This window comes from Capra hircus, chromosome 22 (assembly GCF_001704415.2).
Source record: "Capra hircus breed San Clemente chromosome 22, ASM170441v1, whole genome shotgun sequence".
In the NCBI taxonomy this organism is placed as follows: domain Eukaryota; kingdom Metazoa; phylum Chordata; class Mammalia; order Artiodactyla; family Bovidae; genus Capra; species Capra hircus.
Window position 1 is genome coordinate 6,612,088 of NC_030829.1, and position 16,112 is coordinate 6,628,199.

General features: G+C 46.7%; 1 protein-coding gene across 1 annotated transcript in view; it reads left to right on the forward strand.

Annotated features, from left to right (window-relative positions):
• Nucleotides 4,018-16,112, forward strand: part of CMTM8 (CKLF like MARVEL transmembrane domain containing 8) — a 96,047-nt gene continuing 83,952 nt past the window's right edge. Inside the window, exon 1 of the mRNA XM_018038315.1 lies at nt 4,018-4,251. Within this exon, the coding sequence (XP_017893804.1) occupies nt 4,105-4,251 (147 nt within the window). The 5' untranslated portion in view covers nt 4,018-4,104. The remainder of the gene's footprint in view (nt 4,252-16,112) is intronic.

Genomic DNA, 16,112 nt, shown 5'->3' on the forward strand with positions numbered 1-16,112 from the left:
CAGCTCAAAGCTCTGTTCTGCATGAAGTCTTTCACAGGAGGGCAGGGCCTACCTTTTCTTGCTCTGATACTTTTCTGCATTTAAGAGCAGAGTTTAGGGGAGTTCCTTGGTGGTCCAGTGGTTATGAACCCACCTTGCAATTCAGGGGACACGGGTTCGATCCCTGGTCAGAAAACTAAGATCCCACATGACTCAGAGCAAGTAAACCTGGAAGCCACAGCTATTGAGTCTGTACTCCCCAACTAGAGTCCGTGTGCCACCATGAAGGACCCCACATGCTGCAGCTAAGACCCGATGAAGCCAAAGAAAGAAAGAAAGAATAAAGTTTGGGTTTCTACATTCATTCAACACTTCCTCTGGCAGGGAGGGAGATAAAGAAGGGTAATTCAAGTCCCTCAAGAAGAGGTAAGGAGAGGTGCATAAAATTAATGAATTGTAAAGGAAAGACAACAGCAAGCTTTATGAAAATCTGGAGGAAATCACAGAAAGGTGGCTTTGGAAATGGGCCTGAAGGATGCAGGTTGGAGCTGTGGATGAAGTAGGCGGCTTTCTAGGCTGAGAAAAGCTGGTTATGGCTATAAAGCGGTCATACCTACAGAGACATGTGAAAATGTATTTGAGGTTGGAATGGGAAGCATCCAAGGGCAGTTGGGAAAGGAGCTGCAAGTGTGGGGTGTATCTCCTCCTAGTGGCTTTTACACTGTGCACAGTGAGACGTTAGCCCAGATCCGAGCCTGGCGTTTTGGGACAATAATTCTTGCAGCAAAATGAAGGGTGGATTGAAAAAATATAATTGGAGGAACAGGCATCCCACTGGGAGGCTTGCAGGCAGAAGATGAGCACATGGGTTTAGGCAGCAGTTGGGAAGAAGAGGACATTTGTCAACAACCAGTGTAGAACTGCTTTTTTTGTAATTCTGAAATCTAAGACGCTGAAACCCAAAAGTTTCCTCTCAAGCTGGCAGAAAATGTATCTGGAGAAACATCCAGCTTAACCTGATAGGAAGTTAGTCACTGTTGTTATTTGCTCCACTTCATGGACGAAAACACGGCCACAACCGTTTTCTGCTCCTCTCATCTGGACCTGGTGTCTGTTTCCCTGTTGCCTGAATCAGGCTGCCCCAGTTACTGGCTTTGACCAACAGAGGGGCGGAAATGAGGCTCTGTGGCTTTCAAGGCTGGACCTTAAGAGATCTGCAACTTCTGCCCATATTTTCCCCTCCTGGATGCCAACTTCTGTATAGAAGTCCATCTACTCTGAACCCACCATACTTTGAGGAAGCCCAAGCTTCATGGAGAGAGAGAGAGAGAGAGAAGCCAGGTAGTGGAGCGCTGAAGTGCCAGAAAGGAGGTGAACAGAATGTGAATGAAGGCTTTTCAGACTTTCCAGGCCTGCCCTGCCCCCATTGAAATCAGCTGAGTGAATGACTCCAATAGGCATGAGGAGCCAAAGAAACTGCCGCCAAGTCCCACCCAAATTCCTGACCCACAGATTCATGAGTAAGATGGTTGTTATTTTAAACCACTAATGTTTGGAAGCATTTATGACATGGCAGTAGAAAAGCCAAACACACACTTATTTCATTCATGTGTTTTCATTGCCCCAAAGGAGTGTATTTGATTCAAGTGCCATTCCACCACACCAAAGGTGTTATATAGTGTGTGGCATATGTGCATTTTACCTTCCTAAATTAAAGATCTGAGTTTTGAAGTCCATTTGGTCTCAGGGGTTTTCTGAGATGGGCTTGTCCTTTGTAATACAGAAATAGAGCTGTCTTGACTTCCTTCCTCCCTTCCTGCCTTTGATAATGTCCTGCGTGATGCCACAAACTACTTCTCAAGCCATTCCATGTGTATCTTTTATTTCTGTAGCTGCGAGATCGGTTTCTCTAATCCACTAGCTCTCAAACTTCAGCGCATATCAGAGTCTGCTGCAAGGCTAGTTCAAACACAGCCTCCTGGTCCTTGCCCTCAGTTTCTGATTCAGTGAATTTAGGGTGGGGCTTGAGAACTTCCCTTTCTGAGAGCTCCTGGGTGATACTGATGCTGTTGGTCTAGGCACCACACTTTGAGACCCACTGCTCAAGGGGAAAGGGCTATATTTTTTGTTATATTTACCCACTGGCCAGAGATGCTCAGCAAATGTTCACAGATGGAATTCCTCTAAATATCATCATCTTTGCTTTTTTTTTTTTAAACAAACAATCAAACATGTTGGCACACCCTTGTCACCACCGAGACCACAGGCAAGCTAGGGAGCTGCTTCTTTGCTGTCCGTGTATCTTCCTAGAAGTGAAATATCTATTAGTAGCTTTTACCTATTAAAAAAAAAAAACGATTTATTTAATTTTTTGACTGTGGCGGGCCTTCGTTGCTGCACTGGGGCTTTCTCTAGTTGCAGAAAGCCAGGATCCTCTCTAGCTGCGGTGCGCGGGCCTCTTGTTGCCCAGGCTTCTCATGGTCTTGGCTTCTCTTGTTGCAGGCTGCGGGCTCAGCAGCGGCAGAGCATAGCCTCAGTTGCTCCATGGCGGGTGGGCTCTTGGCTCACCTAGGATCGAACTGGCGTCCTGTGCATTGTCAGGTGGATTCTCAAACACTGGAGCACCGGGGAAGCCCAGTAAGGCTTCTGAAGTCTTTTACTTCCTGAGGTCCTCCTGCGTAGGCCCTAGATCTAAAAGAAACGAATTCCTCGTTTTACTAGAGTGTATCGATCGGTTTTGCTTTCTTCTCAGCTCACTCAGCTGACAGGACATGGTGGGAAAAAATGTCCCTTCAGACCTTTTCCCAAAGGTATTTTGGAACAGATAAAGCGGGAATGGAATGCCTTCGCTGTGACCTGAGAGCAACCCTCTCTTTGTGAACAAGGATTATTTCCTTTGGGGCGTGTCTGAATAAAATAGAATATTTCTTGCCATTCTTTCACCAGACAGTAGGAGAGTGTGCCAGGAAGATGTTCTTGTTGGCAAGGCGTCCACCTAGGCATTTTACAGACGGTTCCACTGAGGTCCAGAGACGTGGGGCCCCTTGCTCCTGGTCACACGGCTGAGAAATGCAAGTGTTGAAATTCGGGTCAGCCTGACACGTTGCCTGCACGCGTGGGGCTCCCCCATCCCCTCCCGAACCCCAGGAAAGCGCAGCCCGTCAGAAACTTCACTTTGCACGACCCACACAGTTTTCTAGCTCTCCCCCGAACATTTCCTCCCGAGGCGATGGGACACTGATTCATCGTGACCAGGGACCCCCAAAGATCTCCCCGTTCCCATCTCCGGGCCAGGCGCGGCCTCCACGCATCCGCGCGATCGAGCCTCTGAGAGCGCCTGGAAGCGTCTCGCCTTCCAAGCCCGGCGATGAAGCTGGTTCCTCAAATTGTTCCCGGGAGGAGGGGCAGGAAATCCCGCCCGGCTGCGGCGGGCGCCGCGGCGGGAGGGGAGGCTCCGGCCGGAGCGTCCCGGCAGCCACGCAGAGATCTCGCTCGAGCCTAAGGTCCGGCCAGGTCGGAACTCCAGCCGCTCTTTCGCCACCTGGAGTCATCGCCCCGCCCACCCCCTCCATTCCCGGAGCCACGCGGCCCGGAGGCCTGGCCGCTGACCTCCCTTTCCACCTGGCGGCGACCCGGCCCCGGGAGGCGGCGCCGGGCTGGGCCGAGCAGCCGGCGGCGCGACCCCCGGCCTCCGCCTGCAGACCCCGCGCCCCGCGCCCCCCGGCCGAGCAACAGGTGAAGCGGCGCCGGCCGGCGGCGCCTCCGCGGGGCGGTCCCGTCCCCGCCCACCGCGCGCCCGCCCCTCTCCACGCCCCCGCCCCGCCGCCGGGCCGCCGCCGCCTCCCTCGGCCGCCGGCGGCTCCCCTCCCGCCGGGTCTCCCGCCGCGGCGCCCCCGCGCAGCCCGAGAGCCCGCGCTCGCCGCGGAGAGGGGGCGCCGCGCGCTCGCCAGACTCGCGCCGCGGCCGGACGCGCCCGGCAGGCGCCCCCGCGCGCCCGCGCGCCCCCGCCGCCGCGCGCCCCTCCCCCGCCGCGGGCCGGGGCCCCGGGCTCAGAGCCGCGCGGCCCGCCTGGACGCGCCGGGGGTCCCCGAGGCGGGGCCGGCGCCGCCCGGCCCGGGCGCGACGATGGAGGAGCCGCAGCGCGCCCGCTCGCACACGGTCACCACCACCGCCAGCTCCTTCGCCGAGAACTTCTCCACCACCAGCAGCAGCTTCTCCTACGACCGCGAGTTCCTCCGCACCCTGCCCGGGCTGCTCATCGTGGCGGAGATCGTGAGTGCCTCGCGCGCGCGGGCGGGCGGGGGGCGCAGGTGGGCCCCGCGCCGTGCTCCTCGCCTGGGAGCTTGCTCGCATCCTTCCGACGGCGTCCGAGGAACGCTTTCGGCTGAGCCGCGCCTTCATCCCGAGGTGCCGGACTCCGAGACCCCCTCTCGGAAGAGGGTCCCGTCTCACCGTGGGCTCTTCTAGGGGAGAGGGTCGTGAGCTTCGGGAGGACTGCTGGGGAGAAGCCCGACCTGCTGGGCCCTCTCTGCGGTCGTGCCGTGTCCCCGGAGCGGGATGCTTGGTGAACACTGAGTTTGTGCTCATGAGTGGCAGAGATACCTGGTGCCTCCCTCACCTGATGTCCACGTGGCTGGCCTTTTCCCCAAAAGCGAAGCTTCTCGAAGATCAGGGGAGAAGACTTCTTTTTCCTAGTTATCTCCTTGGTAGATAATTCACTGAGGTGAATCAGGAAGCGTTTACGGAATAAATTCCGAGGGTCTCCTGTCTGGTGCTGTTTGAGGATCAAAGGGGTTCTTGTCTGGCGCTTTGCACATCCTGGTTTAAGACTCAGACCATTCCTCGGGAGGGGGCACATAAACCAGCCTTCTCTCTAGAGGAGAACGTGGACGCTGAGAGCTATCGCGCCTTGAGGTTTCCTCCTGGCTGAGAAAGATCCCGGCTTGTTAACAGCTAACGGAGGCTACTGTGTACTGGCTTCACCAGGTGCCAGGGTCTCTTCAAGCCCTTTAGATACCTTCCTGCCCTCATGTCCTGCACAACAGCCCTATCCTGTGAAAAGTGAAAGAAAGGGAAGTCGCTCAGTCGTCTCCGACTCTTTTGCGACCCCCTGGACTGTAGCCTTTTTACCGTCTGAGCCACCTGGGAAGCCTGTCCTGTGAAGGGAACGTTGATTATGATCCCATTTTACATGTGAAGAAACTGAGGTTTAGAGAGAGGAAGTAGGTCACACCTGCGGGTGGAGGTGGGATTCAAACCTAGGCCTGCCTGTCTCCAGGGCCCTGCTCTTAACTGTTAAGGGGCATCCCTTCCTTCTGCCATATCGCACTGTTTATTTGTGGCGTGTTCAGTTGTATCTGACTCTGTGGCCCCATGGACTGCAGCCCACCAGGCTCCTCTGTCCATGGGATTTCCCAGGCAAGAATACTGGAGTGGGGTGCCGTTTCTTACTCCAGGGGATCTTCCCAACCCAGGGATTGAACCCACATCTCTTGCATTCCCAGGCGAATTGTTTTTTTGTTTGTTTGTTTTTGATTGCCAGACTGGTGTGTTTCAAAAAGGGTGTCATACAAAAGGGCAGGGGACCATGCCTTTTCCAATGGCAGGCGGAATTCTTCACGACTGTGCCACCTGGGGAAGCCCCATGTTCCTCATAGTTTCACTTAAACCTTTGTGGGATTGAAGTCTAGCTTATGTGAGCTTGGGGACGTGATGGTACCAAAGTGCCTGAGGACCCCAGATCCCGTAAGAAACCTGCAACAAAGCATGTAACATAGCTCATCCACTTTTCCAGAGACTCAGAGCACACCGCAGGCCAACTGAATACATCCCCGTTGGTTCCAGTGCATAGAGAGTTTCAAGGTTGGCTTAGCCCATCCCCCATTCCGTTCCCCCAGCTGGCACTGAGGCTGGGGAGATCCAGTAGAAAGCTCGGGTATTGAAATCACCTTGCAGGGCCTGGCTTATAGGAATTCAACAAATATTTGCTGTGTGGATGAAGGAGTTGGCAGGCTGCTCTGCTCCAACATAGCTAGTGGCAGCTACAGTGACAGAGGTGGGGCTTCTACCCTGGTGTGGATGCGGACCAGGTGTAAAGTAGAACACCTCTTGTCTTCTGATTTATGATCAACAGACTCCATGTTCCATGCTTTCTCTGAAAATAGGAAAGTGAGAGAAAAAATGTAAATGGCCCACAATTCTGTTACTAGAAATAATAAATGTTGGCATGTAGACGTTTTGGAAACTGATGGAAAAACATGTGAGAAAAATTATCCTGCATGACTACGAGAGTTTTTATTTTCGGCAGATCTCTACATGCTCAGGTTTTACAGTCACTGGCCTACCGGTAGACATCTAACTCCCCCCCACCATTGCCGTACCAGAGGTACCCACATTCCCATCTCTCAGACCCCTCCCCCACCAATGGTGTTATCCTTGGCTTTGCACGCTGACAAATGAGGCTTTAGCCGTCTTGGGCTACCCCTTCCCCACCCGCATTATACGTACACCTCTATGTCTTTGGGTTAGGTCGATAGCCGGTGCTGACCTTAGGATATCATAAACGCTGTTCAAGAGGAGCTGCTGAGTGGCCTATGAGTGCTTTTCCTTTGCTGTCCAATTTCTTGTTTTTCCTGGAGATTGTGATTTTCCATTTCTGAGTTCTCTAGGTCCTTAGTCGCTGACTTTACTGTTTGAGTCTTCACTCAGGAAACAGAGACAGCAGGTATTCTATCAGGGCCATCTTCTTGACCAGCCCTCCCTGGGAGTGTCTGATCCCCTCTCACCCAGCCTTCTCACCTGGACACTGCTGATGGCCTGGGGTCTCCTACATGTGCCTATTGAAAGCCCCTTCCTCTTTCTCCTGAGTTGATCCTCTGCCTCCCAGGACCAGTGTCCTCCTCCGTCTGGAGGGAAACACACACCCTCTGGTAGTCTCCTAAAAAAGGACGCATGTGTAAATCGAGAGGCGCATCTTTCAAAATGTCTTCATTCCACTGTTACACATAATTAATAGTTTGACTAGGTGAAGAATGGTAGATTGGAAATTTTTTCCTTCAGAATTTTGAAAGCATTCCTCTGTTATCTTCTAGCTCTTCTAATTCTTTTTAAAAGATTCCAATTCTTGATCGCCCCCACCCCCTTTCTGGAAACCTATAGAATCGGTTTTCTTCCAAGATAGCTGTGACATCACAGTGGTGCGCCTTCACATGAGTGTTTTCTTCCGTAATACCAAGAACCTGTTCTCTCAATCAGGAAACTCATGGATATTTAAAGAGATTTAAAAAAATTTTTTTAATATATTTGGCTGCGCTGGGTCTTAGTTGCAGCACATAGAATCTTTCATTGTGGTGCCCAAACTCTCTAGTTGTGGCCCCTGGGCTTAATTGCCCCACAGCATATGGGATCTTAGTTCCCTGGTCAGGGATCGAACCCACACCCCCTGCTCTGCAAGGCGGATTCTTAACCGCTGGACCACCAGAAAGTCCCCTAAAGAGGTTTTGTTTTTTTTTTTCCTGTTTACGTTATATTCATTTATTCAACAAATACATATTGATCACCAATTTTGAGCCAAGTTACTTATTCTTTTTCTAGGCATGCTCCAAATTGCCTATGTCAAATGTTTAGAATGGCCTGAGAAAGTAAGTAACATTCTCTAAGCCTGCTTTATCCATTGTAGTGGAAATTGCTGTAGAAATTTTAAAAACCTTCACTGAAATGCTGTTTTAACTGGAATTTCTTTTACACCATCTTAGCCTCTAGCACAGTGACTTTAAAGATTTAATGAGCATAAAAATCACAGCACTGTACTAAAATGCACATTCTAGAGTGCTGACTACAGAAATTCTGTTTCAGCAAGTTTGCTTCAGTGAGACAGAAATCAGCATTTTTAACAAGCTCACTAGATGCTATTGCAAAGTGTTCTTGGATGGTCCTTTGAGAAAACAGCTACAGAATGCTTAGATACTTTCTTTTATCATAATATGCTATTATCTATAAAACAAAGGTCAATTGCTAATTATTTAAAAAATTCCAATTATGATATTTCAAGTGAGTCAATTGATGATTGCAGAGTTTCTTGTGCTGTTTTACAGATTACGTTTATCTAAATAGATGTTGGGCACGTGGAATGGGAGAGGGTGTCTTCATTCATTGGAAGAACACTTCATGAACTTACTGTCCTTACATGTGTGCTCATTAGCTCAGTCGTGTCTGACTCTTTGCGACCCCATGGACTGTAGCCAGCCAGGCTCTTCTGTCCAGGGGATTCTCCAGACAGGAACACTGGAGTGGGTTGCCATTTCCTACTCCAAAGAGATTCTTAAAATTTTCCTTTTCTTATTTTCGGCCATGCCATGTGGCTTGTGGGATCTTAGTTCCCTGACCAGGGTTTGAACCCAGGGCCCCAGCAGTGAGAGCACCAGGTCCTAACCACTGGAATACCAGAGGATTCTGTAGAACTCTTGAAAATGTTAAAGATCACCCTAAATAGTATATACTACATTTTATTGATCCAGTATACTGTTTATATTTTATAAATATTTTTATTTTTGTTCATATTATAACATCTGAGTCAGGATGTAGCTTGCAGTGGATGGTTTCTTGAACCGTAAGGAAAATGGAACCATGAATTCTTTATTTGGGGGTAGAGGTACAGCAGGTTTCAAACTTTTGCTGTTCCAGCCCTCTTTTAAACCTGCCTCCAGAAGAATGTTACTTTCTGCCTTGAAAAAGCAAAATACTGAGACAAAGAATTACTAAGAACCTGACTTCCTGCTTGAGCCTGGGGGAAATAATAGAGGGTAAAACACACAGTTTCCTCAAATCTGTTGTCAGGATCCCTTGGCCTGGCTTTCTCACAGAGGTGACCTGCTAAAACACCCTAGACAAGGCTGGTGTAACACGGCATGGCAACCAAATTGTGGTGGTTTCCTTCCTCTTAAAGTTTTATAGCAAGCTAGAAGCAATCCAGGACTTGACCTGTGACTTGTAGGATGTTGTGATCTCATAACAGTTATGAGGATTGGAAGAATAAAAGCGATTTGTCAGAAGCTGAGTTATATTGCAGCCTTGCTGTCGTTGGCGACTTCAAAACGAGTTATGTCATGCAGGTAATAATGTCAGATCGCCTTTTGTTTACTTACTGTCATGAGCAAACTTAATTGGGGGAGGACAGATAGGGTTTCCTGAGAACTGGCATCTAAATTTAATTTATGCTGGGACTTGCCTGGCAATCCAGTGGTTAGGGCTTCAAGTTCCCAATGCAGGGGACAAGGGTTCGATCCCCAGTGGGGGAACTAGATCCCACATGGGGTGCGGTGAGGCCGGGAGGAGTTAAATTAGTCTATCCTCTTGATTTCTTTTTGAAGAAGGATGAACACAGTTTCCTAATCTTGGCAGAAAATGAAAAATGTAAGTAAGAAAAAAAGAAAAACCTTGAACCGTGTTCCCTACAGTGGTTCCTATCAGGCGTGTCAATATTGACCCACGTTTGAGCGTGGGGGAGGCTTTTCAAAAATTTTTGGTTATTGTCATGCCTGTTCTCCTGATGTTCAGTGCCCTGGGGTCCAGGGAGTCTAATGTCCTAAAGCCCTTGGGACAGTCTCCAGCCATGAAGAGTTGCTTCACTAGCTGCCTACAGCCCCACTGTTGAGAAACTCTGGGCGAACCACTGTTTACCCCTTGGAGTAAACCACTCCAGGGTTTCCTAAGTGGTTGTGTGTTACTTATCTGCAGTTTTTAAAAAAATGCAGCCACTTGTGAACCGCTCCTTGTTTTCTGCTAAGACCATCTGTGCTGGACGTCTTCCATTCGTCACTCAGAGGCACCCTCCACCCGGCTCTCCATCCTGTAGGGTGACTTGCACAGACCTGGCTGTCTCCAGGGTCCCCTCTGATGCCACACTGGATTCCAGGGTCCTCCTGGCACCTGTAGAATGTGGTAGGTGGGAGGGGAGCAGGTTCAGGGCGCTCGTTCTTGGGACTCCTCCCTGCTGGGGCTCAGCAGCCTAGCTATGTCCCTCTGTGCAAGGCGGGCTCTGGCAGCCCTCGGCCCTAGGCTGTTTTCCCTGGCTCTGTTATCCGGTCACTCCCAGCCACTTCCTATTGCCAGGCCCTGTGCTATGGCTTGTGGTTTTCCTGCACCCTACCTTCTAAATAAGACCTTTATTAAACTCTGCTCAGATTACCCAATCTGAATGTGCCAGTTTCCTGGGGAGACCTGATAAATTACCTTTCCTCATCAGCGGTTCATTTCTTTAGGCATTGTGTTTTGTTTTGTTTCCAATTTTTAAAAACATTTTTTCTTCTGTTCCTGGCTTTAAAAAAAATTATTGAAGTTCTTCAGTCTTTCTTAATGGCTGCCTGTGTGCGTGCATGCTAAGTTGCTTCAGTTATATCTGACTCTCTGCAACCCTGTGAACTGGCCTACCAGGCTCCTCTGTCTATGGGATTCTCCAGGCAAGGATACTGGAGGGGCTTGCCATTTCCTTCTCCAGGGGCTCCTCCCGACTCAGGGATTGAACCCAAGTCTCCTGTGGCTCCTGCATTGCAGGTGGATTTTTTACCTCTGAGCCACTGGGGAATCCCAATGGCCACCTAGTATTCCATAAATATCCAGGCTCCCACTGTTCAATTTAGATTTCTTTCTTTCCTGTAACGAGGTTGTAACAAACATTCCTTAAGCTCCGTCCTTCTGGATACTCTTTTAAGATTTTCTACGGATGTGTACTTGGAATTGAGTAACAGGGCATATGAATCTTCTTGAAGTAAAATTTTATTGATGTCTACAGTAAAATTTACCCTTTTTAGTGCACTGTTCTATGAGGTTGGGCATATCCAGGTTTAAGATACAGCTTTATTGAGATATTAGCCATAACAGATTGATGATTTTTCCTTAAAAAACTAAAAGCAGAGCTATCGTCTGATCCAGCCGTCCCACCCTGGGTGTATATTGGGAGAAAAGACACACGCACTCCAGCGTTCACTGCAGCATGCTTTACCGCAGTCAAGAAGTGGAAGCCGCCGCAGTGTCCGCTGACAGACTCATGGATACAGAAGACATGGTACATACATACAGTGGAACATTACCCAGTCATAAAAAGTAACGAAATAACGCCATTAGCAGCAACATGGATAGATGCAGAGGTGAAGTAGGTCAAAGACCATTATCATGTAGGATATATATGTCCTTTGCTGTACACCTGAAACATTTAAAATCAACTATACCTCAAGAAAAAATTAAGTAAAAAACAAAAAAAAATGAGAAAAGTGAAAATATACATGAAAAGTTGACCTTTTAAGGGCGTACAATTCAGTAATTTTTTAGGATATTCACAGAGTTGCACAGCTTTCATCATTAGCTGATTTTAGGACATTTTTGTCGCCGCAGAAAGAAATCCTATACCTGTTAGCAGTCGCTCCCTGGCCTCCCCTCGCCTCAGCCCTTGGTAGCAGCTGGTCTGTTTTCCGCCCCTGTGGATTTGTCTGTCCTGTTTATTTCTTGTAGATGGAATCCTATAGTATGTGGCTGCCGGGGTCCAGCCCCGGTGGATCCAGGGAACTCGAAGGGTGGACGGCGTTGGCGTGGAAAGACTTGTTTATTTATTAATATAAGATTAGATTAGGAAACTATAGTGTAGTAAGAAGATTAAGTGGAGGAAGAGGGCTGAATAGCTTGGTTTACGCGGAAGGCCAATAAAATTCCAGACAAGGAATTTGCACCATCTACGCTGGGCCACCGGCGCCCGCTTGAATATCTAAGGGTGCCTCGCCTTAAGCTCCCTTTCGTGCGGGTCTTAACAGCCGGGGCAAGTAAGTAGACCTGGCGAGCCTCCGTGCCCCAGATGGAGATTCAGCCTGAAGTTAAAGTAAAGAACAGAGAGAGGGAAGGGGAGAGAAGAAGAGAGAGAGAGAGACATGGGGGGAGCCAGAGTCCCAAGAAACCAGGCCGAGAGACTAGTTTGAGAAGCTGGCCCGAGAAACTGGCCCCCGGCCCCTGGCCCCCATCCTTTATTGTTCAGAAGGCCTTTTATACTTTTGATAAAACATGGAGATCAATGGGTAACACAAAATTATGTAGCGTTCGCAGCCCAGACTCTTTCTATACATCATTTTGTATACAAAAGGTCTCAGGTGATTTACATTATCTTCTGGCCAAGAAGCTTGTTAACACTTTTTAGCTCTCTTCCTTAATGAATGTTGATTTTGTTTCCCCTGAAGTGTTTTTCTTTAATCTGCATCTCCTTAAAGCATTAAAGTTACATCTCTATAGAACAAAGGTGCAGTGGGTTATAACAAAGAAGGTACTTAACTCAAAGATCTAATGTTGCTAATACCAGGTCTACTACTTGTTTTTCTATATACCAACTATATCTAAAAATAAAGGATATGAAAATTTGGCAGCAAGCATTGACCCAAAAAATGAAACTTTTAATCAGTCCTATTCTAAAGATTTTGACTCCTCGGAAGCTCCTGCATTCCTAGGATGTTTTAAGCTTCCTGAGCCTCCTGCGGTCAGGAGGCCTCAAACAATCACATGCGCAGCTGTACGAGTCCTGCAGGCAGGCTAGAAAGCCATCAGAGGGTTTTTGGATTGAAACACTCTTTCAAATGCAGAAGACTAAAGCCCTGAATTGACTTTTTCCAGAAAATGTCAGAAGAGTGGAAAAGCAGAGCACAAAAGCCGGCAGATTTTTGTTGGGGTACATGCTTAGGAATTTCCAGAGGGGTCCCTGAAGTCTGAGCACGCCTTGCGTATGTCAGCTTCCTTCCTCATGACCTTGTCACGGGCGGGATTCCTCACACTGGCTCCCGGCATGTGGCCCTTGCTTTCTGGCTTCTTCCACTTAACATAATGTTTCCAAGGGTTATCCACGCTCTCGCATGTCCCAGTACTTCATTCCTTTTATGGCCAAATAATATTTCATTGTATTATGCATATATATGCATTGCTTATCCATTCACCAACTGGCGAACAGTTGGGCTGTCTCCACACTTTGACTGTTATGAGCACACTGCTGTGAAACTTCATGCACAGGTTTTGTGTGGACTTAGTTTTCAGTTCTCTTGGGCATTTACCTGAGAAAGGAGGGTGGACTGATGTGGTAGGTCTTTCTTTACCATCTGTCAGGGTACTGCTAGACTCTTTCCAAAATGGTGACCCTAACTTATAATTCCAGCACCAACACGAGTGTTCCGATTTCCCCACATCCTCCCCGAGATTTATTTTCTGCCTTTTCTAATCATCCTACAAGGTATGAAGTGATAGCTCATTGTGGGTTTAGTTTGTATTTCCATGATGACTATTGATGTTGAGTATCTTATGTCATTTGTACAGCTTCTTTGGAGAAGTGTCGATTCAAATCCTTGGCCATTTAAAAGGAACAGCCAGGCCCTGAGAAGTTGAAAAGTAATGTCACCAGCAACCTAATAAAGATAATGTTAACAACCAAAAAATCCTTTGCCATTTAAAAATTTAATTTCTCTCGTTGTGGACTCGTAAGCATGCTTTTCATATTCTGGATACCAGTTCCTTATCATATGTCAGATAGATGATTTGCAAATATTTTTCTTCCATTCTGTGTGTTGTCTTTTTGCTTTATGTGATGGTGTCCTTTAAAGAACAAGGGTTTCCTGATTTGACAAAGTACAGTTTATGTATTTTTTCTCTTGTTGCTTGTATTTTTGATGTCATATCTAAGAAGACTTTGCCTACTGCAGGGTCGCAAAGATTTGCTCCTCTGTTTTCTACTGGAAGTTTTATAGGTGTTTTTTGGGGAGGGGGAGGGCGGTGCTGTGCTGCAGTGCGTGACACGCACAACTGCCCTGACCCGGGATCGGACCCGTGCCCCCTGCGCTGGAAGCACAGAATCTTAACCTCGGAACCACTGGGAAAGTCAAAAGTTGTATAGTTTTATGTCTTACATTTAGGTCTGTGGCTGATTTTGAGTTGATTTTTATATTGAATGTGAGGAAGGAGGGTAATTTCATTCATTTCCATGTGGATATCTAATTGTCCTAGCACTATATGTTGAAAAGACAATTTTTTCCCCCACTGACTTGTGTTGGCACCCATTGTTGAAAATCATATGGCCATAAATGCAAAGGTTTATTTCTGCATTATCAGTTCTGTTTCATTGATCTAAATATCTATCCTTTTGCCAATACCACGCTAACTGTAGCTTTACAGAAAGTTTTGAAATCAGACTATGCGTTTGCAAGCTTGTTCTTTTTTGAAAATTGTTTTGGCTATTCTGGGTCCCTTGCATTTCCTTGAGTTTTAGTATCACCCTGCTGATTTCTGCAAAAAGGGCTGCTGGGGTTTCAATATGGGTTGTGTTGAATCTGTAGATCAGTTTGGGAAGTATTGTCATTTGAAAACTGTTTTCTAATTCATGGACATGGGATACCTTTCTGTTTATTTACATCTCCTCTAATTTCTTTAACAATGTTTTGCAGTCTTCAATGGACATATCATATATTTGTTTTGTTAAATTTATTCCTAAATGTTTTATTCTTTTTGATGCTATTGAACATGGAATTATTTTCTTAATTTCATTTTCAGATTGTTTATTGCTACATCATAGAAATCCAGTTGAGCTCTGTATCCTTAACCTTATATTCTACAATTTTGCTGATTTCATTTATTAGTTCTAATAGTTTTGTGTTGGAGTGGGGTTGCTTTATGTGTTTTTAAGGCTTCTGGTATCACTGCCCAGTTGTACAGAAAGGTTTATACCAATTGGCGTTCCCTCTGGTTCTGTTTAATTGTGTTTGTGTGTTTGTGTTCTGGTGGTGTTTCAGTGGGTTTGTTTCTTCAAATACTCAAACTTAACATTTTCCAATTTTCTTGGGGTGGGAGATACTCTAATAAAACCTATTTGGCATTGACACCCACCGGTCAGAGCATCAGCTAATATTCAGGGGAGCCTTGGACATGTGAAGAAAGAAATTTTTTAAAATTTGTATTTCTGTGATGATTAAAATTTAGCATTTAAAATATGCTTATTAGCCATTTATTTCTTCTTTCAGTAAATGCCTGTCTTTCCCCTTCTACTCATTTGAGAAAATAGGGCTCTTTCTTTCTTTAAAAATGTTATAGAGATAGAAAAGGGAGTGAAAAAGTGAAAGCGCTGCCAACATCGCTCAGTCGTGTCCGGCTCTTTGTGACCCATAGACTGTAGCCCGCCAGGTTCCTCTGTCCATGGGGTTCTCCAGGCAGGAATACTGGAGTGAGTAGCCATTCCCTCCTAAATGGGATCTTCCCAACTCAGGGATCAAACCCATGTCTCCTGTGTTGCAGGGAGATTCCTTACTGTCTGAGCCACCAGGGAGTGAAGACATTTATGAAAATTTACTCCAAGGAGGGAAATAAGATTGGGCTGTGGGATGTATTTGAATAGGGAGGTTTGCTTTTTAACTCCTTATTTTTTACATGGTTTTAATTTTTTTGTAATGAGAATGTATTTATACATTAATGTAACTAAAAAAACTTAGCAGTGTGTTCATTGTAAAAAACTTCAAATCATTTATATAGAGTGAAAACTGAGTATCTCTGATAACTTACCTCCTTCACTCTATCCAGCATCTACCCCCATCTACTGAGTGTTCGCAGACCTTTTTCTGTGTGTGTGCATATATATGCACACACATGAAAGAGTGTAGTATACATATTCTGCAACGTCTTATTCACTTAGTGATATCTTGATATTTTTCCATATTGCTTTTTTGTTGATTTGTAAGTTTCCTGTATAAGTATTACCTTTCTCACGTCACTTGGTGTTAGTATCATTCATGCCATTTTCATCAAAATAAGTTTCTAACTTGCATGAAATCTAGAGTCTTAACCTTTATTCAGCCTTCTTGGGTTTACTTTGCTTAAACATGGCTTCCATATACCCAGGATTATACAGATATTTGAAGAAAATACCATTCTTTTAAATGTTAAAAATAGTTACCAGCAGGAGTTCCCTCAATTCCTGGTCAAGGAACAGACCCTGCAAGCTGTGCGGTGCTACCAAATATAAATAAATCAACAATTTTTAAAAAATTGTCATCTGAAGGCATAAGTTCTTTCTCTGTGGATAAGAATATAATTTCGTGATCATGGTATCTCCCCTGCCAGAGTGAAGTAAG